The sequence below is a fragment of the Orbicella faveolata genome, unplaced genomic scaffold (genome assembly GCF_042242905.1).
Source record: "Orbicella faveolata isolate gen_17 unplaced genomic scaffold, um_ofav_v1 contig_12, whole genome shotgun sequence".
Classification (NCBI taxonomy): Eukaryota; Metazoa; Cnidaria; class Anthozoa; order Scleractinia; family Merulinidae; genus Orbicella; species Orbicella faveolata.
Genome location: NW_028301539.1, coordinates 16,623,018 through 16,646,357, shown reverse-complemented (window position 1 = coordinate 16,646,357; position 23,340 = coordinate 16,623,018). Strand labels below are relative to the sequence as shown.

The window sequence follows — 23,340 nt, the reverse complement described above, 5'->3', positions numbered from 1 at the left end:
TCGGAAATTCAACAATTTCCAGATTCTCTAGAAACTTTCCCAGTAAATGTCCTTACCATTTTTCCGCGTTTCTAAATTTTTGGTTGAACGGAAAGCGGCCATGCATTGATAATCCGCTAGCTCATTATCAGTACTGTCAAACATCGAAGCTTTACTTACTGGCAGGCGCAGTGGTGAAAAGTATCAGAAAGCCTCTTTCTTCAACACTATCGTCTGAATGGAATTTTATCACTGCGTAGTTTCCCGATACAAAAACCGTTTTTCCAGTCTTCAATCCACAGTACACACCAAATGTTTCCTTCTTCTCATTCAGAATCATTAAATAGTCATGGCTAAAACAAACAAACAAACAAACAAACAAACAACACATGTGAAACAATGGACATGTCAAGCTCTTTATGTAGTTTCTTAGGCCTCGGCCACACTACGCCGGAAAAGTTTCACTCTGAAAACGCACCAAATGTTTTCCTTCCACACTACATCGTAGGAAGAATCAGCAACCATTTTGGATTTGTGTTTCAGTAAATCTCGGGCAGGGACTATCATGGTTATCGTAACCTTATCGTTTTCGAAAAGTTTCATTTTCAAAATGTTTCTGTGCCGCGACTAAAACACAAAGCGGGCGTTTTCAAATTCCTTTGGTTTAAAGAGCGTTTTCGAAAAGCTCCGTTTTCGTGACGGATTAGTGTGGACGGAATAACCGGAGAAATAAAGCAGCTGCGTTTTCAAATTGCTCCGGTGTAGTGTGGACGGGGCCTAAGAAATTTACAGACAATGGAACACTAGAAACAGGATAAATTCCAAGAATATATATATATATATATATATATATATATATATATATATATATATATATATAAAAACACATATCAGTCTATTATTATTCTAATATTTATTTCCTTTAATCTTTTACCACCTTTATTGATTTACTTTTGCGAGAGTGCAATTTCCTTTTAGCGTTACTTTTGCACTTAAGATGTACTAATTGTTAAAGTGTGTAAAATAACAATGATAAAATATGTACATGATGCCGTTTCTTACTTGCATGAGGAATTATCTTCTTGCAGTTGGAAATCGTGAAAGTAAACATTTAACTGCCAATCTTGTGGGATAGGAACCGAATAAAGACAGTCTATGCTGCTCGGGTAGTTGCTTTGATATCCAGGACTTTTCAGCGAGTCAAAAGCCACTGAGCCGCAGGCTAAAAGACAAAATATTAGTCTCAAACTCATTAATAATTCATCAAAGGTAATCATGATCGCGACGGAGTTTGAACATCCGGTTTTAATCAGCAGGGATTTTTTACGATTTCATTTTCCCCTTTTCTCCTCAGTTTTAGTTCCGATTGAGAAGATATGTCAAACAGCCAAGACAGTGTTTGACCAGATTTCCAAAAACTTCGAAGTTCGTTAAAAATACTAGTCTACGCGTCGTATTTTCAACTCTCTTCTCGGTAGTTGGAAATGTGGTCAAACACGGTCTTTCGTGTTTGAAATATAACTTCTTGAACTATTTTGTCAATCACATGTTAAACCCAGTGGAAGTTAAGACCGCATTGGACATCAACAATCAAATACTCTAAAGGCTGATAAACAGGTTTCCTGCACCAAGTTCATGCAAATCGAAGAAAGATTGTTCTTTTTAATTCAGAGAGATGAGGTTATTTTTAAGTTAATAACATAATTTAGTCATGCACTTTTTTGGGGAGTTCATTTTTATCACTGTTCAAGAAGAATCTTTTCAATAGTCATTGCCTCTACTTAAAAGCGTCGCGCTATATTCGGATTAGACTTACACAGTGAAACAAAAGTGAAAAGAATCAAGTATCCCCTTTCTTCTTGCCAGAAGTCTGAGTGGAATGTTACCACTATGTGACTTCCAGTAACATCAACGGTACGCCCAGTCTGCTCACCGCAATACACACCAACTGTTGTGCTATTTTCGTCAGTAATCTCCAAGTAGTCGTACCTAAATAACACAGATTTCAGTCATACGACACCAGTAAGTTTCTTGACGGACCCATTGAAACAACTACATAGCCACATTTGGTAAGACGTTTGCCTTTTCTGTAAAAAACAATTTGACGTCAGTTTTTTTTATGCGTCTGTCCCCTTATTGATGATCAATTTCGTCATAACACTGTCAAAGTTTACTGCGGAACCACGCATTGCAGTTTTGCACACGCAATGAATGCTATAAAAAGCTTCTGCGACCCTATTCTTTAACATAAGTATAATTTAGCAGTAGCTGCGTCTACTTACGAGCAAAAATCTTCATATTCCATTTTGAAATCGTCAAAGTAAATATTCAGGGCCATTCCATGTGGAATAGGAACCGTATAATTGCACTGCATACTGCTTGGGTACCTGTTCGGATATTCAGGACTTCTCAAAGAGTTGTCTACCACCGAGCCGCACACTATTAGAGAAACAATGGCAATGAACTTCAGGAACATTTTGATAGGAGTTCAAGTAAATACTGATACCTAATTTTGATTAATTCCCAACCTGTAAAGGTGAGCTACCTACAAAAGCTTGGGTACACACACTTCGGTAGGGGAAAAGGTAATCTTAGTGCTTTTATCGATGCAAAATATCGCAATGAAAATCGTACCATCCTGGTTATACCCCCAACCTCTAAAATGACATCGCCAGATGTCAGACGCAAACCACCATCCCTTTTTTCCTCCTCGAACTTAAATACGTCTGTTGTCCTAACAATGCACGATTGCTAGAAATATTAGGGAAAGTCAGGTCTATAGCTTCCAATACTGTTATTGCATCAATTCCGTTAAATTGCGTTGCTGTTTAAAAAACTGTTAGAGAGAACTGTATATAAATTAAAGCTGTACCGCCAGGCGATGATAGAAAGAAAGAAAAAAAAAAAAACAAACATGTGTCTACTCACCTGGTAATCCATAGATGCCTTCTTCAAAGTTCCACATGAAAATAGACAGTACGAAAAGCATCTTGAAGGTACGGGTGGGCGTAAGTTCGTGCATTCTAGTACTGAAACCCAACCATTCCTGCGAAAAGACTGAATTATTTATTTCTCTTTTCTCTTTTTTTTTTTTTTTTTGTTTCTGTTTGTCACAGAGACAGGAGAACGATTCATATCACGATGACGTTAAACCATTACCTTTGAAATCAATCAGATTTTAATCAATGTCATGAGAAAACTGTTTTCCCCTAATAAGACCTGCACGCATTAATTTTTGGCCGTTCCTCTTGTATTTATAACAAGAATTTATACAGTCATCAAAATCACGTCACAACAAAAAAGGTGTTTCATGCTTTACTAGATGGTCACTAGCTTTTGTCATCCCTTAGTTGCCAGAAACAGAATTGAAGTCAACATGGTATGCTGAAATCGTTTATGTTTTTTCTTTAATTTATCCACCGCTTCCACCAGCTAGAAAAAGTTCCTTCAATTTTTTGGAGCAATCGATGAATTTATGTTTTCCTTAAAAAAAAGGAACAAAAAATTAACCAACCCAAGAAAAGTTACGTAGCCAAGGAATCACTTAAGGAAAAGCTTGCTGATTACAACGAAATTACTTTCTGGGTTGCTAAGGCTTTAAACTGCTCCTTCCTCTTACTTTTCTCAATCATAAGAGGTGCTGGATTGCCACTCGACGACCTGAAGAAACAATCATGAGCACGGAACGAAATTGGCTTTCGTACCTTTTGAATGCGCTAAGACAAATAAAACTCTCGATCAACTGTGGAGTTCAGAGTGCTCCATTTTCACTTAAATGATTGAGAACGTCTTTTTCACATTTGGGCGAACAGTCATATTAATCCCGCAACTACAACTAAATTTTTTTGTTGTTGTTCCAGCTAGCAACAGATATTCAATACGCGCAAAACAAACCGCATCAACCGCGAAATATTCTGTTTTAAGAATCTTCCTGAAAAAGCAATTCTTATTAAATAATTAAAGAACTCTCTGAAGAGCTAAAGATCCTCGAAATTATACGTATTAAAAACTATGCACAAGGGATACAACTTACTAGGTGTGCCGGATGATGAAAGTGCCTGGAGAAGAGAGTAGCCCGTCTTGATTAACATTCCGCGCAAAGTTTTCAAGAGCGCGACCGCTAACCGCTTACCACTTACTCGCTGTGGGATGCCTCGCTCTCTAACCGAAAGAAAAATAATGACTATGCTAATCTTCGCTGTCTTTTAAAGACCTGCGAGTACTAAGAGTATAAAATGCTTTGTTCTATTATTATTCGATTCCACGAACTACCACTCTGTCTAAGGTATTGTTTCATTTACAAAGAAAATATACTTACGATTCATGTTTTTAACAGCGTTTCCCCGTGCCCGGCATGAAGAACACTCCACACACCGACAATAACAATGTTTTGCCGCGCCAGGCGTGAAAAATAGATTTTTCATAGCAAGCATGGAAAATGACTTCACATGCTGGGCATGAATAGCCCTTTTCATGGCAATTGTGTGGTTTCTGTCCGAAATTACCTCGCGTCCAGTTGGTTTACATCATAATGCAAATGAGAAGAGCTCACAGATAAAAAGGCTATTGAAATAAACAATTAGATGCCAGCTTTTATTGCGCCCCTTCTCCTGTTATCCTATTGCGTTTTAACATTGTCAAAGTATCTGTGGCTCCGCAGACTACATATGCGTCCGTTCTCTTGCGGATCATAAAAATTAGCTCATGAGCGAACGAGAAGTTTTAAATTTACGGTTAAAAATTTTTTTATGCCCGGAATGAAATATTTCAAATGGACCCAGGCTATTTCTTGTCTATTGTCCATGCCCTCTCGTAAAATGGAAGATATGAGGATTTTGCATCCAGACTGTACCACATGTTTTTACCAGATCCAATATTTCACAATAAATACGTGTTTTGCTTACAGATAACAAACCTGATCCAAAATAGGCAACGCCCGGGTTGAAGAAAAGTGAATTTCCGTTAAAATAAACCTCAGCTATGGAGACTAATGTCTTCCATCTTACTACAAAATGAGTGGTACGTTGTCCACTGATGGGACAAGAATGCCAGGGATGGTGCCACAATACCTGCCGCTGTTGTAACCACCTTGGATGGCATTAATTCTTGATTTCTAGTTTTTTAAGTAGTTTTCGGACTTCATTAGTGCTTCAACTTTAAAAAGGAGAAAGTTTTGTTTGTTGCAGTGAAGTAAATTTCTGAAACACTACCAGTCAAGTTATGTCCAATGTGTGAGATATAACGAACTTCCGCCTTTTCAGATACAGAGCATATTTTTATATCCTCGATTTCAATATGTGCAATAACTTTCTTATGTTGACGAGAGCTCAGCTCATTAATTAGCAGCCAAGTTTTTCGGGGATCTTTTTTGTTCGTAGCAAGGTTATCGCTTAAGTATTTGCGTTTGGCATATTTAATTGACTTGCTTTCATTTCTCGCCGCTTTGAAATTAAATCAGCCCAGCAAGACTGATCTGTAGTTCGTTCCGCCTTCTTTTTCAGGAAATCCCTTTTACTCATTTTAGGTATTAACTGGGATTTCTTGTCCCCAATTCTTTTCGTTTTAATAGGGGCTTGTTTAGCAATTTAAGGTCAGAAACTGATCTTTCCAAAACTCCTACATTTCGTTAAGGTTAGGTAGGGGTCGCACTAACAGGATCGATGTTTACATTAACATTGGACATAAATTCTGTCATCGCATACTCGCGACATGTGCGCCCTTATAGTCCATGGGCCAGACCACTTTTCGGTACCAAACCTAAGGACAAAACCTAAGTGTTATCAGCTGATACTACTGCATGAGTTGTTTTCAAATTTGTATGATAACCCTTCTGAATGAGTAGCTTTGTGTGAGATTTCTTAATTTAAAATTTCGCAAAAAATAGCTTCAGCATGGAAACGAGGCTCCGGAGAAGATCCTCTAAACATATGGTCACGATCGTTTTATCAGTACTTTAGATATTTGAAAAAAAGGGAAAACATTTTTATTTCCCCTCGAAGTTGTTAGAAGTAGAAATTTGTGTCAGGATTACACGAAAAACTAAAAAACAACCATCGGTGTCATTCACATTGCATCATAGGTAAATCCAAGATGGCGGTCTTCTTGACAGGTGTGTAGGGCTAATTTGTGCTAAAATTTTGGTTCCTTATAGAAACGAGAAGTGTTCTCGGGGGATAAATAAACAGTAAGCATCTAGGTAAATATTTAGAGAATCAATAAACTAAATATTAAGCTGATAGTGTCGATTTTTGACAAGAAACTTACAGATCCTCGAAAAAGGCATTCGAGTATATATCATTCCTCATTTTATACGAAAGGTGTAGCAGTAGATGACATAATGAGAGCTTTTGAAAAATATGGAGTTTGAAATGCATCAAAAGGAAAATGATATTAAATAATAGTTTTCCTTTGATATGAGGGTCATTTCATACATTGCTAAAGATGATTTCATTCATGTATACTGACTACGGTAATTTACAGTGACAGTGCGGATGGTCTTTTATGCTGCTTTTGTTGTTTATATAAAATCATTTCTGGTGAGGAACGAACACCTGAATAAATAAATACAAACTTCAGCGCCTAAATTAAACCAGTGTAAAAATGGCTTTTTAAAACCTTTAAGTCTTAATATTGACGTAGAACCTTGCATGACTGAATAGGTGGCACAAAAAGAGGAAATGTGACGCCTGAAGAACAAAACATCGATCAAGAGCGATCACGTTCAGAACAGTCCAGTTTTGCATGTATGATTCACTGTACTGACCACGATACGGAACTAGTTAGACCAAAAGATGAGGAGTCCTGGAGTACCCTTGTAAGAGGCGAGCAGCTGCTGTTCGTAAACACAAACACCTTGATATTGTTGAGACACTAAATGAAGGACAAATCCCAACATTTACTATCACAGAAAATGTCGTAGCATGTTTACCATGAGAAAGCTCTTGGAAACAATTTCAAAGCAGCAAGCTGAACTGACGACCAACAACCAACGGCCGCTAAGAGGACCTCGATCCGACAGTCCCCTACCATGCACCAGCACAACTTACGAACATCTCTGCATATTCTGTGAAAAGAAGAATCTTAAGGGAACAAGAAATCGGGAACCCTTGGAACAATGCAGAGATTTGCGTGCAGATCACGCAATTAGAAAATCAGCGATGGAAAAGAAGGACAGCAGGATTCTCGCAATTGCGTCGCGTGAAATCGTAACAGCTGAAGCTTGTTACGACAGGACATGCTTCAAGGGGTCTACTAGGACTGAGGCAAGTCCAACTGCGGCTTCCAATGGCTGTGGTGAATCGCTGAGAACATGAGTATGCTAATCTCAAGTCAGAAGCTTACCAGATGCTTACATCAGATGATTACATCAGATCGGATGTTTTTACAAACGAGAAAACAGCCAGATTGACTGAAATGACAGAACTACTTTTTATCGTACGTATCTCACGGCTTTGGTTGTTGAAGAAATCAAGCTATCCACAAAAAAGCACACCAGACAGAATCTCCAGGCAGAATTTGGCGATGTCCTCCTCTCTGAAAATTTGTTAGAAACCACCAGTGTCTTCATAGTTCCCGCCAATTTGACACACTTCATGTAGCCAAATACATAACAACCCTTCTTCTGGAAAAACAGGACAATGCAAGCCAGTCTTATCGGAGCTCAAATATAAACCGGGCCGCTATTGGCATTTGCAAAGCTATTCAAAGAACAGAAAACAAAATCTCATAGTCTCCACGCCCTTCAGATCTCGCGAAGAGCGCAATGAATGTTCCCAAAGAGTAGGGTTCGTTCTTGCAAACATATCTGACTGGAAATAAAGAGTGGCCAGATAAAAACTGTCATCCAAGAGTGCAGAGGTTGATGAAATCCTTCGCCCAAGATCTGATGTTTAGAGTGAACAGAGTAAAGAGTAAGCCATCCAAACAGATCCCTCTTCCCTATGCTGTGAAAACCCTGACAGATAACGTTGAACTCATCCAAATGCTTAATCGTTGCGGCCACGGAATCGCCTATTCCCAGCTTGAAGAAATCAACACTGCACTGTGCCGTAAAAAAAATGACATCAACAAGTGAAATCCCATTGCCAGATAACATCTAGCCTCATGGTGGCACTACTTTGGCATGGGATAACATTGACCGCCTAGAAGAAACGTTATTGGGTGAAGGAACATCGCATAGAGTAAATGGAATAGCGGTGCAGGCGAGGCATTTCGGACCACAACTTCTCCCGGAACCATCAACGCAGATAGTTCAGACCAAAAAGAAGAGTGTTGAGGCACTGGATGCAGAAAATCTTCCATTTACAATGCAGAAGATGGTTACGGCCCTCGTTCTAGGAGATTTGTAGAAGTTACCCGCCAAAAAGCTCCTGAAAACGCACGAAGAAAAACCTTTTAAGGGTCTTAGTGCGACTACATGCGGACGCATCCGAACACAAGGTGCAGCAGTGGAGAAAATTCCTTTTGAATCCAAAGAATAAAAAGGCCTTCACAGAGTTTGTGGTAAAGGGGTGGAAACGGGATTAATACAGAACAAAGTCGACAAGCAAGGTCACTTTTCGTGCGAACGTGACTGTTACGAGATTACCTCACAAGCTGCCAATACAGTTGAAGAGCTCAACTCCACACAGGAAGAAGCTGATACCAGGCTTATTGCCAGGCTGATACCAGGCCTACCAAGAAATGCAGCTCATGCAGCTAAATCACGCTACAAGGCGGTGGTTGTGGCATCAGAAGATACAGACGTATTCTTACTTTGCCTGGGGTTTAATTGCTTTATTCGGCATCCATGTATGTCAAATGTGGAGCGCAGACAAGAACTAGATATGCCAGTATCTCCAGTGTGGTGGCAGCCGTAGGAGAACTTTACAAATGCCCAATTGGTATGCATGCTTTCATTGGGTGTGACACAGTGAGTGCTTCGCTGGAAGAGAAAAGATAAGAGCCCTACGACTTGTCAAGCAACAGACATCTTACCAAGAAATGTTTAAGCAGCTGGGGATGAAATGGGTTCTATCAGATATGCTTTTTCAGAGCCTTCAAGAGTATACATGTAACATACTGATAACATTAATGAGCTGAGGTACAGGTTATTCTGCACCAAGAAGGGTAACATCGACTCCTCCCAATTACCACCTTGTGTCGACTGTTTGTTCAAGCATGCGGTTCGCGCAAACTTCCAAACAGTCATTTGGAAGCGAAGTCTGCAAAGCTGCCAAGGGACGCGAACCCCACTGGTTTTGGCTGGCGCGAAGACGGTGATCACTTTGTCATTGACTGGTGATGAGCGGTGACCCAGCCCCTACAACCGTGCTAAAACTACTGTCTTGCTCGTGTACAAGCTCATGTCAACTTGCTACCTGCAGTTGCCTGGCAAATGGTTTGAAGTGCACGGATGTGTACAAGCTATTAGACTGTGACAACAGATGTGAAGATTCTATCGAGGAGTTTGTCTCAGATGACAGCGAAGACGACGAAGAAATCTAACTTTAATTATCAATGTAACACATGTACAAGCAGTTTCTTATATCCTGAATAATTATTCATATTTAACATTTGGCAAGTTTAGCCATGGAAACCATCCAGGAACAATTTCTTTAAGTTAAAAATAAGTTGTTGACATAAGCTCTGAAAACGTTTGAGATTTTCAATAACTAAAAACCAGTGTATGTAACATGATTGTATTTGCATTTGCTTGTATTTGACCGTAGTAATCACATTTGTACCAGTTCTATCTGTTCAGCCCAACCGAGTCATTTGCAATTGATCACGTGATAAGCCTGGAATAGCTACTCATTTGACATGGCTATCATATACCAAACGAAGCAAGAGGAGTCAATGTAGTTTAGGACGAGCGTTCGAAGGTAACCAATGCAATTTACACGAGCACTTTCTTTTTTTTTAATATTTTCCGTCTTATTGTTCATATTTATAATTTGACAAGTGTTGCCATGGAAACCATTTAGGGATAATTCCTATATGTCATATATAAGTTATTGGAATTAGGTCTGAAAACTGCGTTTGAAGTTTGCAATAACCAAAAATCAATGTATGTAACATTTTCAGGTTTGCATTTAACTATTATTAGGCATCTTTTACCAATTCTGCTTATTCAGCCAAACCGAGTGACGTCATTTAATCACGTGATAATCCTAGTAAAGCTACTCCTTTGGCATGGTTATCATACACCAAAATAACCTAGAGATTATGTTGCGATCAGACATAGCTATGGCCGCGACACCTTAAGATCAAAGAGACGGATGTCCTGCCCCAAGGGAGGTCATATCTTGCCTAAGAGTGAATGGCCTTAGAAAAACATTTTTTTCATTTTTCCTCTGTTGCAATGTCAATCAAGTCTGAAATTTTGCAATGAATTAGATTTCATAACACAAGCACGCCTCCTGTACAGAGCTCTTGCTTCGACCTCAACATTTTCCTAATATGTCACCAAACGTTAACAGTTGTAATTATTCAGTATGGCCAACCACCTTAATCGGTACGAATTTCAACGCTTTCAGTTTTCACAGTATACTGGAAATGACACGCAGCCGATTTGTTTTCAGCAGCAAAACGCACAGCCACAAGCTGCTTCGTCTTTCGTTACCTCCGAGTCTAGAGCAGCGTTCTGTTTCACAAAAGAAGCATCTTCGGGAGACAAAACTTCTAAATAGAAAAAGTCTAGCCAAAGAAAGCCATGGTGCTTTGATGATGAGAAAGTGCTTTGCAGCCGTTGGGCCGATAGTATAATAATTATCAGAATGGTATCGTATATCTTTTACGTCGCAAACGTGCGACCCCAGCAACCCTCTGCGGTTAAATGCCACAACAAACTTGTGTGACAATTTATGACGCGACAAAAACAAAAAAAGTCCAGTGCGACCCATGCCTTAGAGTATACACTAATGACATCCCATTGTCTTCGTTCTGCGTCTTCTAGAAATTCCTCCTTAATAGATGATTTTAAAACTTCGAGTACTAATAAACTTAACACCCCGAGGGATGGTATGTGCTTTGCGAATAAGATAAACAAGTGTGGTCGCTAATATCTAACTTCATAACCACTGATAGAGTGTGTTCAAGTGACGTCATAAAATTCTCAAATCCAAAAGTAGAGAGCCCCTGAATGTTTTATCCTCATCAGGCATAAGACGTACTAAATTTATATCTGTTTACAACTTTCCAGCTCAATATCGTCCTTCATTTGGAAACCAGCGCATTTTGCATTTCGGAGTTGTGGCGGTGCGTGACATGAAGCTAAGATCGCGTTTGTCGAAAAATACACACTTATCTCGTGATTTCTGGCCATTTTAGGAAATAAAGTATTAGGAAAAGTGCTTGTGTGAATGTTTTTTGGTTCGATTCAGATAATCAGTTGTCTAGATAGCCAAAGTAGGTTCCAGACGTTTACAATAATTTCCGGCCGCCATATTGGAGAACGGCCTCCTTATTTATCGTCTATAATATCACAATTTCTTGACTTTGTCCACTGAATGGTTTTTAATGTAATTTTGTATTGCGTGACAATGCACACACTCTATTGTATCAGGAGTATTAGTTATGCATAGGTCAATTCGAAAGGACTGAAAATGAGCTGTTATTCTCGTTGGCTCCGTTATCAGTTGAGTATGACCAAAAACTTCCCAAACATCGACGATTTTGAAAGAATTGCTATCTGCACCTAGGTAACATGTTTGTGCTCATATCACCGACAAGGTAGAGCTTCCGATTAGAAGCTTGAAAATCGTTAATTAAACAGGTCAGGAGGAGAATTGGGAGGTTATACCAGGTACTGACAAGAAATGACCGAGAATGAGGACCTTATTTCAACAGATAAACATTCGAGCCTATCAATCATAAGCTCCTCGCATACTTTACAATTAAGATTACTACGTGGGTAAAAGTAAATCCCATCACTTTTACGACCGTTAATTTGTCTCGCGGAACTATTTCAAAACTCGGTATATAGAGTTCGCGGTCAGTATTTGTATTATTCACGTATATGTTGTGTTGCTACTATGACGATAACAATTTAATAACAATTTTTGAGCAGGGTACATTCACCACATCAGTGGTTTTCAGAGCGATCCTGTATCTTACTCAAGACTTTAAATAGTATATAATGTTGGAAAGGCAAAGAAAAACTACATAACAACTATAAAAAAGATAAACTTATAGAAACGAGATGAAAAACAGGACTTCGTACGATAAAAAAAGAACTGAAAGCGAGATGGCGTCGTTCGATTTCTGCTGCACCTAGTGCTTAGGTGAAACTTTTCTCTCACTGTTTAGGACATCTCACACAATAAGACAAGTAATATCGAGAACATCAACCGGCTGTTTGATTAGTTCGCTGGTATTTACTGCGTGATTGAAAAATTGTATCTGGGACTTGATCCTTCAATAGAATCTACGCATGACGGTTTCTTTAAAAAAAGGGATTGTTCACATGAAGTTGAATTGCTACCTGCACATTATCCCAGTGTCAAGTACACGACAGTTCCTTCCACTCACGTTCAACTACCTTTACCTAATAACGGCGAACATTCCTGGCATTAAAGGCACGTGCTATATTATCTGCTCTATAATATTGCTTAAAAGTTCATGGAGGCTGAAACAATTCTCCTGCTCATCATACTCACAAGAAGTTTCTGGGATATGTGCTTCGTTATGTTCAGACAATTGTCTTTCTGGAGTAGAGCGTTCTCCTCCCTGGTTGCATTCATAATAATTTTCCTCACTGTAACCTTCTTCACTGTGCCCCAATTCGTGTAGTTTCAGTGTTCTTACCCGACCAAAGCACTTGCCACATTGTTTGCACTGAAAGGGTTTTTCCCCTGTGTGCGTTCTTATATGTTCCTTCAGATGTCCAGCCAGAGTAAACGACTTTGCACACTGGCTGCATTCAAAAGGCCTCTCTCCTGTATGTGTTCGTTTGTGTACTTTCAGATTTCCTGAGAGGGTAAGCGATTTCTCACACTGATCGCATTGATACAGATTCTCTTCCGTGTGTATTCGTTTATGCAACTTCATGGTTACAGGATGTTTAAAACCCTTTCCACACTGAACACACTGAAAAGCCTTCTTGTTGGTGTGTATCCTGTTGTGGTTCTCTAAATCTGCTCGATCACGTTGTTGTACATTACCCACACACGGTATTTGATCAAACGAAGTCTCACACAGATCACTTTCAAAGGTAGCTTCCTTGTGTCGCCTTTCATGAAGTGCTAAACCTGGTTGATCTTTAAGACACTTCCCACACTGCTCACATTCAAAGGGCTTGTCGGTTGAATGTGTACTTCTACACTGGGTACGCTCAAACGGTCTTCCTTTTGCGTGTGTTGCTATATGTTCCTTCAGATGCCCTGCCCGAGTAAACGACTTGCCGCACTGGCTGCATTTAAAAGGTCTCTCTCCGGTGTGCGTCCTTTTGTGTACTTTCAGATTTCCTGACTGGGTAAACGACTCGTCACACTGGCTGCATTGATACAGATTCTCCTCCGTGTGTATACGTTTATGTACCCTTAGAGTTACTTCATGTTTGAACGACTTTCCACACTGATCACATTCAATGGGCTCGTTTTCAGCATGTACTCTTTCGTGCTCCTTAAGTTTGCTTGCCGAGCAAAGACACTTCCCACACTGGGTACACTCATAAGGCTTCTCCCCAGTACGTGTCCTTTTATGTTGCTTTAACTGCACTACCTGATTAAACGACTGTTGAGACTGACTGCATCCAAAACGCTCCCCAGCTGCAATTTCCCCGTTAATTTCCTGTTGTACACTTCCTGTCTGAACAATGGACGTCTCGAGCTGATCTCCTTCAAACTCTGTGTCTTCTTTGTGTTCTCTTTCATGCTGTAAAAGGCTTTGTTCATCTTCAAAACACTTATCGCACTTGTTACATTTAACTGACTCTTGCTCTGTTGAACGTGTCAGTTTACATATGTGTTGCTTTAAGACCCTTGCCCGACGGAACGACTGTCCACACTGATTGCACTCAAACGGTCTTCCTTTTGCGTGTGTTGCTATATGTTCCTTCAGATGCCCTGCCTGAGTAAACGACTTGCCACACTGGCTGCATTTAAAAGGTCTCTCTCCCGTGTGCGTCCTTTTGTGTACTTTCAGATTTCCTGACTGGGTAAACGACTTGTCACACTGGCTGCATTGATACAGATTCTCTCCCGTGTGTATACGTTTATGTACCCTTAGAGTTACTTCATGTTTGAACGACTTTCCACACTGATCACATTCAATGGGCTCATTTTCAGCATGGACTCTTTTATGCTCCTTAAGTTTGCTTGCCGAACAGTAACACTTTCCACACTGGGTACACTCATAAGGCTTCTCCCCAGTGCGTGTCCTTTTATGGTGCTTTAACTGCACTACCTGATTAAGTGACTGTTGAGACTGACTGCATTCAAAACGCTCCCCAGCTACATTTTCCCTGTTAATTTCTTGCTGTTCACTTCCTGTCGGAGCAATGGACGTCTCTAGCTGATTGCCTTCAAAATCTGTGTTTTCTTTGTGTTCTCTTATATGTAATACTAGGCTTTGCTCATCTTCAAAACACTTATCGCACTTGTTACATTTAACTGACTCTTGCTCTGTTGAACGTGTCAGTTTACATATGTGTTGCTTTAAGCCCCTTGCCCGACGGAACGACTGTCCACACTGATTGCACTCAAACGGTCTTCCTTCTACGTGTGTTCCTACATGTTCCTTCAGATGCCCTGCCTGAGTAAACGACTTGCCACACTGGCTGCATTTAAAAGGTCTTTCTCCAGTGTGCGTTCTTTTGTGTACTTTCAGATTTCCTGAGTGGGTAAATGACTTCCCACACTGGTCGCATTGATACAGATTCTCTCCTGTGTGTATACGTTTATGTAACCTTAAAGTTACTTCATGTTTGAACGACTTGCCACATTCTTCGCATTCAATGGGCTCGTTTTCAGCATGCACTCTATCATGTTCCTTCAGTTTGCTTGCCGAACAAAAGCACTTTCCACATTGGGTACACTCATAAGGCTTCTTCCCAGTGCGTGTCCTTTTATGCTGCTTTAACTGCAATACCTGATGAAATGACTGTTGAGACTGACTGCATTGAAAACGCTCCCCAGCTGCATTTACCCTTGTAATTTCCTGCTGCACACTTCCTGTCTGAACAATGGACGTCTCGAGCTGATCTCTGTCAAAATCTGTGTCTTCTTTGTGTTCTCTTTCATGTAGTACTGGGCTTTGTTCATCTTCAAAGCACTTGCCAGACTTGTTACATTCAACTGACTCTTTTTCTGTTGAACGGGTCAGTTTGCATGCATGTTGCTTTAAGGCCTTCGCCTGACGGAAAGACTGTCCACACTGATTGCACTCAAACGGCCTTCCTTCTGCGTGTGTTCCTATATGTTCCTTCAGATGCCCTGCCTGAGTAAACGACTTGCCACACTGGCTGCATTTAAAAGGTCTCTCTCCAGTGTGAGTTCTTTTGTGTACTTTCAGATTTCCTGAGTGGGTAAATGACTTTCCGCACTGGTCGCATTGATGCAAATTCTCTCCTGTGTGTATTCGTTTATGTAACCTTAAAGTTACTTCATGTTTGAACGACTTGCCACACTGATCGCATTCAATGGGCTCATTTTCAGCATGCACTCTATCATGTTCCCTAAGTTTGCTTGCCGAACGAAAACACTTCCCACACTGGGTACACTCATAAGGCTTCTCCCCTGTGCGTGTCGTTTTATGCTGCTTTAAATGCACTACTTGATTAAATGACTGCTGAGACTGATTGCATTCAAAACGCTCCCCAGCTGCATTTTCTCTGGTAATTTGCTGCTGTTCAATTCCTGTTTGCACAACGGAAGTCTTGAGCTGATTGCCTTCAAAATCTGTGTGTTCTTTGTGTTCTCTTTCATGTAGTAAAAGGCTTTGCTGCTGTTCAAAACGCTTACCACACTCGTTACATTCGAGTGACTCTTTCTCTGTAGAATGTGTCAGTTTACATGTATGTTGCTTTAAGCCCCTTGCCCGACGGAAAGACTTTCCACACCGATTACACTCAAACGGTCTTCCTTCTGCGTGTGTTCCTATGTGTTCCTTCAGATGCCCTGCCTGGGTAAACGACTTGCCACATTGGCTGCATTCAAAAGGCCTTTCACCAGTGTGAGTTCTTTTGTGATGTTTAAGATTTCCTGACTGGGTAAATGACTTGCCACACAGCTCGCATTGATGCAGATTCTCCCCCGTGTGTATTCGTCTATGTAGCCTTAAAGTTGCCGCATGTTTAAAAGACTTGCCACACTGATCACATTCAATGGGCTTATTTCCATCGTGCAGTCTTCCGTGTTCCTTAAGATTTCTCACCGATCGAAAACACTGGCCACACTGGGTACACTCAAACGGTCTTCCTATTGTGTGTGTTCCTTCATGTTCCTTCAGATGCCCTGCCTGAGTGAATGACTTGCCACACTGACTGCATTTAAAAGGTCTCTCTCCAGTGTGAGTTCTTTTGTGTACTTTCAGATTTCCTGACTGGGTAAACGACTTGTCACACTGGTTGCATTGATACAGATTTTCTCCCGTGTGTAAACGTTTATGTGACCTTAGAGTTGTTGCATGTTTAAAAGACTTGCCACACTGATCGCATTTAAGGGGCTTATTTTTAGTGTGCACAATTTCATGCTCCTTGAGATTGCGCGCCCGACTGAAACATTTGCCACACTGTTTACATTCGAAAGGCTTCTCACCTTCGTCTGTCGTATTATATTGTCTTAGTTGTCTTTTCTCGGTCGACGTTTTTTCGCACTGATTGCACAGAAAACCTTCCTCTTCTGTGTCTATTTGATTATATGACCTTAGTGCCTCAGCAACTTCAAAGCGCTTGCCGCATTGGCTACACTGAAGTGAGGCACTCCCATCATGTTCTTTTATATGTTTCTTAAAGGTGTTAACCCAACGGAAACACTTGTTACACTGCCTACACTTAAACGGTTTTTCTCCTGTGTGTATTCGTTCATGTTCCTTTAGATGTCCCGCCTGTCTAAATGATTTGTCACAGTAGTTACATTTGAAAGGTCTCTCTCCTGTGTGCGTTCTTTTATGTTGTTCTAGATTGCCAGCCTGGGTAAATGACTTATCACACTGGTCGCATTGATATGTTTTCTCTCCTGTGTGGAATCTTTCGTGTACTTTAAGGGTTGCTACGTGTTTAAAACTTTTTCCACACTCCTTACATTCAACAGGTTTATCAGTCGCATGTATTCTTTTGTTTTCGTGCACTCTTCCTGCCTGTGGAAAACCCTTTTCACACTGATTACTTTCAAAAAGCTTCCCCACAGAGTGTGTTAGTTGATGTTCCTTTAGATGCTCTTCGTTGGTAAAGGACACGTCACATTGGTTGCATTGGAAACTGATGGAGATTCCTTCGCAACTAATTACAGGGCTTGTCACTACTTTAGTTGCACTCATTATGCTCCACTGAATAGTTCCAGTTTACTTTTCCGATGAGCAAAGTCTCACGTTTTCCTGGTTTCAATTCGCCTCTTAACACCACTTTGTAACCTACCGGTTAGGACACTGAGCCGCATCCCTGGCAACTGAAGAAGGCAAAAACATAAATATTCTACTCGCCGTTGTATACTACGATAACTTTTAACAAAACCAAACAAGGAAGGCTAACTTATTTTATTTATGTGACAAGTCAAATAATTCTCCCATTTTGATTGGCTCTTATTTATGACCAATTGGAGGACAGACGCATAGATGACGTCTTTAACATTTGTTGGTTTCTTTGGTGTATACAAAAACGATTCCACGTTGCCGTGCGTCTGTTCAGTAATAGATCACAGAAGACGTCAAAATATGATAAGAACATCAGTGACACACGCAGCTATCGCTCGTATGGTGCTTTGTTGTTGTTACCACATTTTGACGACAACTGTGATCTACAGTATTACTGAACAGCAGCACGACAGCATGGACTCTATTTGATAAAATTATGTTTATCATCAGTTGTTGGTGTTAAGATCAACAAATAGACTCCATGTTGCCGTGCATCTGTTCAGTAATAGATCAGAGAAGACATAATCGTCTTGCGGTTCGTATGCCACTTTTTTTTTTCGTTTTTACCTCATATTCTCAAAATAAATGCTGAGTATATTGCTTTCAAATAAAAATGATGAAATCAAATAATGTCTAGTCTGGAGAGACTGTTGTCACACACAGGATAAATTCAAACTAAATGTCAGATTTGGAGTAAATCGTAAATAAACAGTGGGTTGATAGCTTAAGTTAACGTCAGGTTTCGATGGACTGATTTGTAACGAATAATGCATTCAAAATAACTAATTGGTGTAAAACAACCAATGTATTTCAAAAATAAGTGACAGGTCTGGGAATTCAATACGGATAAGATCTGGAATAAGATTAGGACCATGAAAAGGATCATGAAAACGATCTCTTAAAGGATCCAAAATAAGATTTGGAACTTGAAAAGGATTAACACTGTGAATAGGATCTCAAATAAGATTTTTGAACATGATTAGGATCTGGAATAGGATCTGGCAAAGGATTAGGACCTTGAAGAGGATCATGAATAGGATCTTTATTACAATCTGGAATAGGGCCTTAAATAGGATCTTGAATAGGATCTTGAAAGGATCTTGAAAGGATCTTGAATAGGCTCTTGAATAGGCTCTTGAAAGAATCTTGAATAGGATGTTGAATGGGATTATGAAAAGGGTCTTGAATAGGATCTTTAGTAGGATCTTGAATAGGATCTTGAATAGGATTTTGAAAGGATCTTGAATAGGATCTTGAAAAGGATCTTGAAAGGATCTTGAATAGGACATTGAAAAGGATCTTGAAAGAATCTTGAAAATGATCTTGGAAAGGATCTTGAATAGGATCTTGAAAAGGATCTTGAAAAGGACCTTGGAAAGGATCTTGAATAGGATCTTGAATAGGATTTTGAAAAGGATCTTGAAAGGATCATGAATAAGATCTTGAAAAGGATCTTAGAAAGGATCTTGAATCGGAACTTGAAAAGGACCTTGAAAAGGACCTTGGGAAGGATCTTGAATAGGATCTTAAAAAGGATTTTGAATAGGATCTTGAATAGGATCTTGAAAAGGATCTTGAAAAGGATCTTGAATAGGATCTTGAAAAAGATCTTGAAAAGGATCTTAAAAAGGACCTTGGAAAGGATCTTGAATAGGATCTTGAAAAGGACCTTGGAAAGGATCTTGAATAGGATCTTGAAAAGGATCTTGAAAAGAACCTTGGAAAGGATCTTAAATAGGATCTTGAAAAGGATCTTGAGTAGGGTCTCAAATAGGATCTTGAAAAGGATCTTGAATAGGATCTTGAAAAGGATCTTAAAAAGGACCTTGGAAAGGATTTTGAATAGAATCTTGAGAAGGTTTAGTATCTTGAATGGGATCCTGAATAGGACCCTGAATATGATCTTGAAAAGGATTTTGAATAGGATCTCTAATAGGATTAGGATCTACATCAGGTTGCTAAATAGGATTAGGATTCTAATCAGGATCCTAAATGTAAATAAGAGTAGGAACCTAGTCAAGATCCCAAATAAGACTGATCAGGAAGTGTAGGTTAGAAATGGGATCCTACAGACGATCTTGCATTCTATAGTTGTTCAAGAATCCAATCTGCTTGCAGGTAGGCAAAACAATTATGGTCTGATCATAACAGTCTATTTCATACAAAACGTGAAGTAGGGTGCTGTTGTTTTATTTTATTTTTTTTAAACTGTATTATCAAAGATCAGGAATCCCATTGAATTTTTGATGACAATGATTCTACATTAAATCCTGTTGTGACATTAGTGAAAATGAATGAAACATGAGTGTGCACTCAGGTGACCAGGAGTAAAAAAAATACACCAATACAAAAAGAGAGATGTAAGAAAATTCAAAAATGCCCTAAAAAATGATCACAGACCAGCATATAAAGAGAAGATTTGTGTTTACAAAAGTAAAGAGGTTGTAATACTTGTACGTATGCTCTCTTTTTAACTCTTTTACTCGTACATGTACATGTTATATGTAATGAGCATTTCTTCGTACATGTACATGTACAGTGCATATCTGTTTGAACAACCTTTTTCTTCCATGCCCACTTTACTGGTGATAGCTTTTAGTTACAGGTTCTGTAGGTCCTTGAGATATTGAGATATTGTTTGTTCCAAGTTCCATTATTTCTTAACATCCCCCAAGTACAATGTAATGTGTCATTGATCAATTTTCACTAAAGAGTAATTGACATAACATCATTTTTAAATCAAGAACATACATGTACCAGGGTTGTCCCTAACAGCCCACAGCCAGCAGAACTAATTGGCTACTTGGTCATACACGACAGCTACTTTTTTGAAAAAAAAAAAATATATATCAAGGGAAATGAGTTAACCTAGTTTTTTGGTTAAAGTGGATAAATTAATGGAAGTAATTTTCTGACGTAAACATAATCTGGTTGCTGATACATAATTTATAAAATAAAATTTAAGTGGCGATATTGTGGTTTTTTGTTTTTTTTCTTTACTGAGAAATCACTGTGTTGTTGAAATAAATTCACTACATATCTGGAATCCACACCTGTCCTTTTTCAGCGCATGTTTTCTGCCATGCATTGCATGCAAGGATTAATGCACGCACAGATTTCATAACAGCACAATGGAACACCAAGCGTCATTAATGAAATACTTTGGAGTGCCGGGAGTGGAAACAAAAAAGAAAACAGGAGAAGTGGAAGGTAAATATTTACAAACAAAAAATACGACAGGTTGTAATAATCATGAAAGTCATAATTTCAATTTCCAGGCCTGTAAACAAACAGCAGCTCTAAATTCAGGAGTGAAGATGAGAAGAGAAATAATTTTGTGGCAAGTTAGGAAACAGAGGAAATAGCTGTTCTGTTCCCGTGGATACCTCTTCAAACACCTCTTTAAAAAGCCATTCACTTGCTGTTTATTTCAGCCACTGCTTCTGGAAAAAAAAAATCTTCCCCTTTCAAAAAGTTCAGAAAAAAATATTACGTTGTTCTCACAACATTTATCCATTCAAGACAAGGTAAACATCCATTTGAAAAAACCTTGAAAGACCAGGAAAAAATTGCGAAAGCTGAATAGCGAAAGCTGACATGCTTTAAAATGCTGCAAGATTTGAAGAAATCAGCCAATAGTCACAGTCACTAAGATAATCAAAATTTGTGCACAGAATCAAGGAAACCAGGACCTCCAATTTCAAAAAATTTCACGGGGGAACAAGTCCCTGGAGCCCCTTCTCCCCCCCCCCCCCCCCTTTGGCACTCAGCAGTTACTCATCAGCTATATTAAAATTTTTCCAGCTACTTCAAATCTTACAGACAACGCTGAACATACTAATCAGAAGTAATTTAGAATGGCGACGTGTACTTTGAAATGTCAGATTTGGGCAGGCAGATTTTAACAAATGGTGGGTGCAGCATGAATGTTGCATTGGATAGACTGAGTTTACAGCCAGTTTCATTACACAGTGTGTGTAGACCTGCATTTTCAAAATGAAAGTCGCCTGTTGTGATTTGTAAATCATGCCTCAGATTATTAGTCAGCCAGTTTTCGTGGACATGGTGAAACCTATAGAGATACATGGCTGTATTAAGTTAGAGTGAGATTGCAGATGTGGATAATTGGCAACCTTCTATTAATAGTTAATATGCACACAGAAACATGATTGTGGTCAAGCAGACAAATCATGCTGGGCGAATCATGTTTAGTGACATGATTTGCCAGACACAATTCAACCTGCGTGTTTTGGTATTCACATGATGATAGCACGTATACATCATACATAGTGCTGGACATAAAGGGAAGTCATAGCAAATTAAACAAAACGCTTGTGCATTTGCTAGAGTCAGGTGACTATTGTGATTTGTCAGATCATGACTGCGAATCATGACAGCAAGATCAAGTGAAATTAATTGTCAGAGTTGCACAAGATGATTTTGAAATAAAATTACAAACTAAGTGTCAAGTTCGAAATAATTGCCAGGTCTACTGGTGCTGATTGCACATTGAATAATCAAAATTCAAAATAAATATCAGATCTGGACAGGCCAGTTTTGAATACACTTGACTCTCCTCGAGTTATAAACATGTGTACATGTATGCTGAACTCCAGCCCATTTTCCCTGGATTTTCCCTCATTTTTCAGCTATTGGTTATCTCATGTTGTTTCCAAAATGTTGCAAAATTCAATATTAGTATATTGAAAAACGTGGGATAAAATATATTTTCCTATTTCAATAATAAAAAAAAAAATTTAATTTTGGTTTAATAGTTGGACTGTATACATACACTGTATGTAGAACAGTTTAATTCTATAGAGACGTTTTCATTGGAATTTTTAAAATATACTTTCATTCAATAAAATATTAATATTTTCAATAAAATCGTGTAGTAACCTTAAACCTGGTTGCTTAGCTTAAAAATGGTGACTGCTCTGACTGACTGCATGTGGCATGGGTTTTTCTTAGCTCTTGCTCATCTGCCCAACATCTGCGAGTACAATGGTTTGAATGGCAAGATGTAAGATGTAAGAATGTAAGATTTTCCCTCAGCAGTAGTGATATTTAATCATTTAGACGTGACTTTATCAGTTCTTAGAAGTGTTTCAGATGGTGTCATAAACATTTGGCTAGTACTGAATACATTCCAAAAACTTTGTTCATGCATTTCTGAAATACACTTCTATTGGTGAAAAAGATGGAAGAAATGTGGATGGGAGCCACCAGTATAGCCTAATATATACACCTTATTCCAAAACGGCCACCATTTAAGTATTCTTTTGTTTTCTTGCAAATTAGCCCTTGTTGCCTCCTTCTTAAACTCGAAATTCAAAAGAATATTTCCCTTAAACGAGGCAACAAGGGCTAATTTGCAAGTAAACAAAACAACGCTAAGATGGAGGCCATTTTGGAATAAGGTGTATAAATGTAGGTCCACGTTCGGTTACTGTTAATGGGGTAGGAAGGTCATGATTCAGGAACTCTTGGAAAACCTAAGAAGCCCCTGTTGCATCTGGATATTGCCCGTATGCTGCAAGGTTCTCCGCAGACCATTCCAAAGAGAGTAGAAGACTATAGATTTAACTGTGGAAGGTGGTCTGATATTGACAACAATCAAGTTGTGAAGGTGAATTAATCAACATGACACGAGCGTGGGACAAAGAAAAATTCCGAGTCCCCAACAGGAATCAAACCCATGACCTCCCGAACACCGGGCGGGCGCTCTACCCACTGAGCTACGAGAACTCATGGAGAGCAAGGTCATTTAACTGAGTTCATATATGACAGGTGTCCTGCATACTGCTAGGA

At 39.3% G+C, this 23,340-nt stretch overlaps 2 protein-coding genes across 3 annotated transcripts in view; both read right to left on the bottom strand.

Moving 5' to 3' along the window:
* The window catches only part of LOC110060125 (uncharacterized), a 72,045-nt gene that overhangs the window by 39,277 nt on the left and 9,428 nt on the right, over positions 1 to 23,340 (bottom strand). Inside the window, exons 2-6 of the mRNA XM_089280506.1 lie at positions 2,908 to 3,025; positions 2,262 to 2,418; positions 1,796 to 1,968; positions 1,042 to 1,201; positions 160 to 332 (exon numbers count right to left, since the gene is read on the bottom strand). Of these exons, the coding sequence (XP_089136632.1) occupies positions 160 to 332; positions 1,042 to 1,201; positions 1,796 to 1,968; positions 2,262 to 2,418; positions 2,908 to 3,001 (757 nt within the window). The 5' untranslated portion in view covers positions 3,002 to 3,025. The remainder of the gene's footprint in view (positions 1 to 159; positions 333 to 1,041; positions 1,202 to 1,795; positions 1,969 to 2,261; positions 2,419 to 2,907; positions 3,026 to 23,340) is intronic.
* LOC110060106 (uncharacterized) lies at positions 11,981 to 23,309 on the bottom strand. Of its 2 annotated transcripts, XM_089282564.1 has the most exons (3): positions 22,970 to 23,309; positions 22,429 to 22,777; positions 11,981 to 17,564 (listed from the first exon to the last, which is right to left on the bottom strand). In XM_089282564.1, the coding sequence occupies exon 3, from the start codon at positions 17,434 to 17,436 to the stop codon at positions 12,544 to 12,546; it is 4,893 nt and encodes a 1,630-aa protein (XP_089138690.1). In that variant the 5' UTR covers positions 17,437 to 17,564; positions 22,429 to 22,777; positions 22,970 to 23,309; the 3' UTR covers positions 11,981 to 12,543. The 2 variants fall into 2 exon arrangements, with proteins under 2 accessions (XP_089138690.1, XP_020622524.2); XM_020766865.2 differs by having other exon boundaries at positions 22,429 to 23,309.

Bases quoted from the DNA above. Each gene is read 5' to 3' on its own strand.
- LOC110060106 (XM_020766865.2), bottom strand. From the start codon at position 17,436: ATGAGTGCAACTAAAGTAGTGACAAGCCCTGTAATTAGTTGCGAAGGA.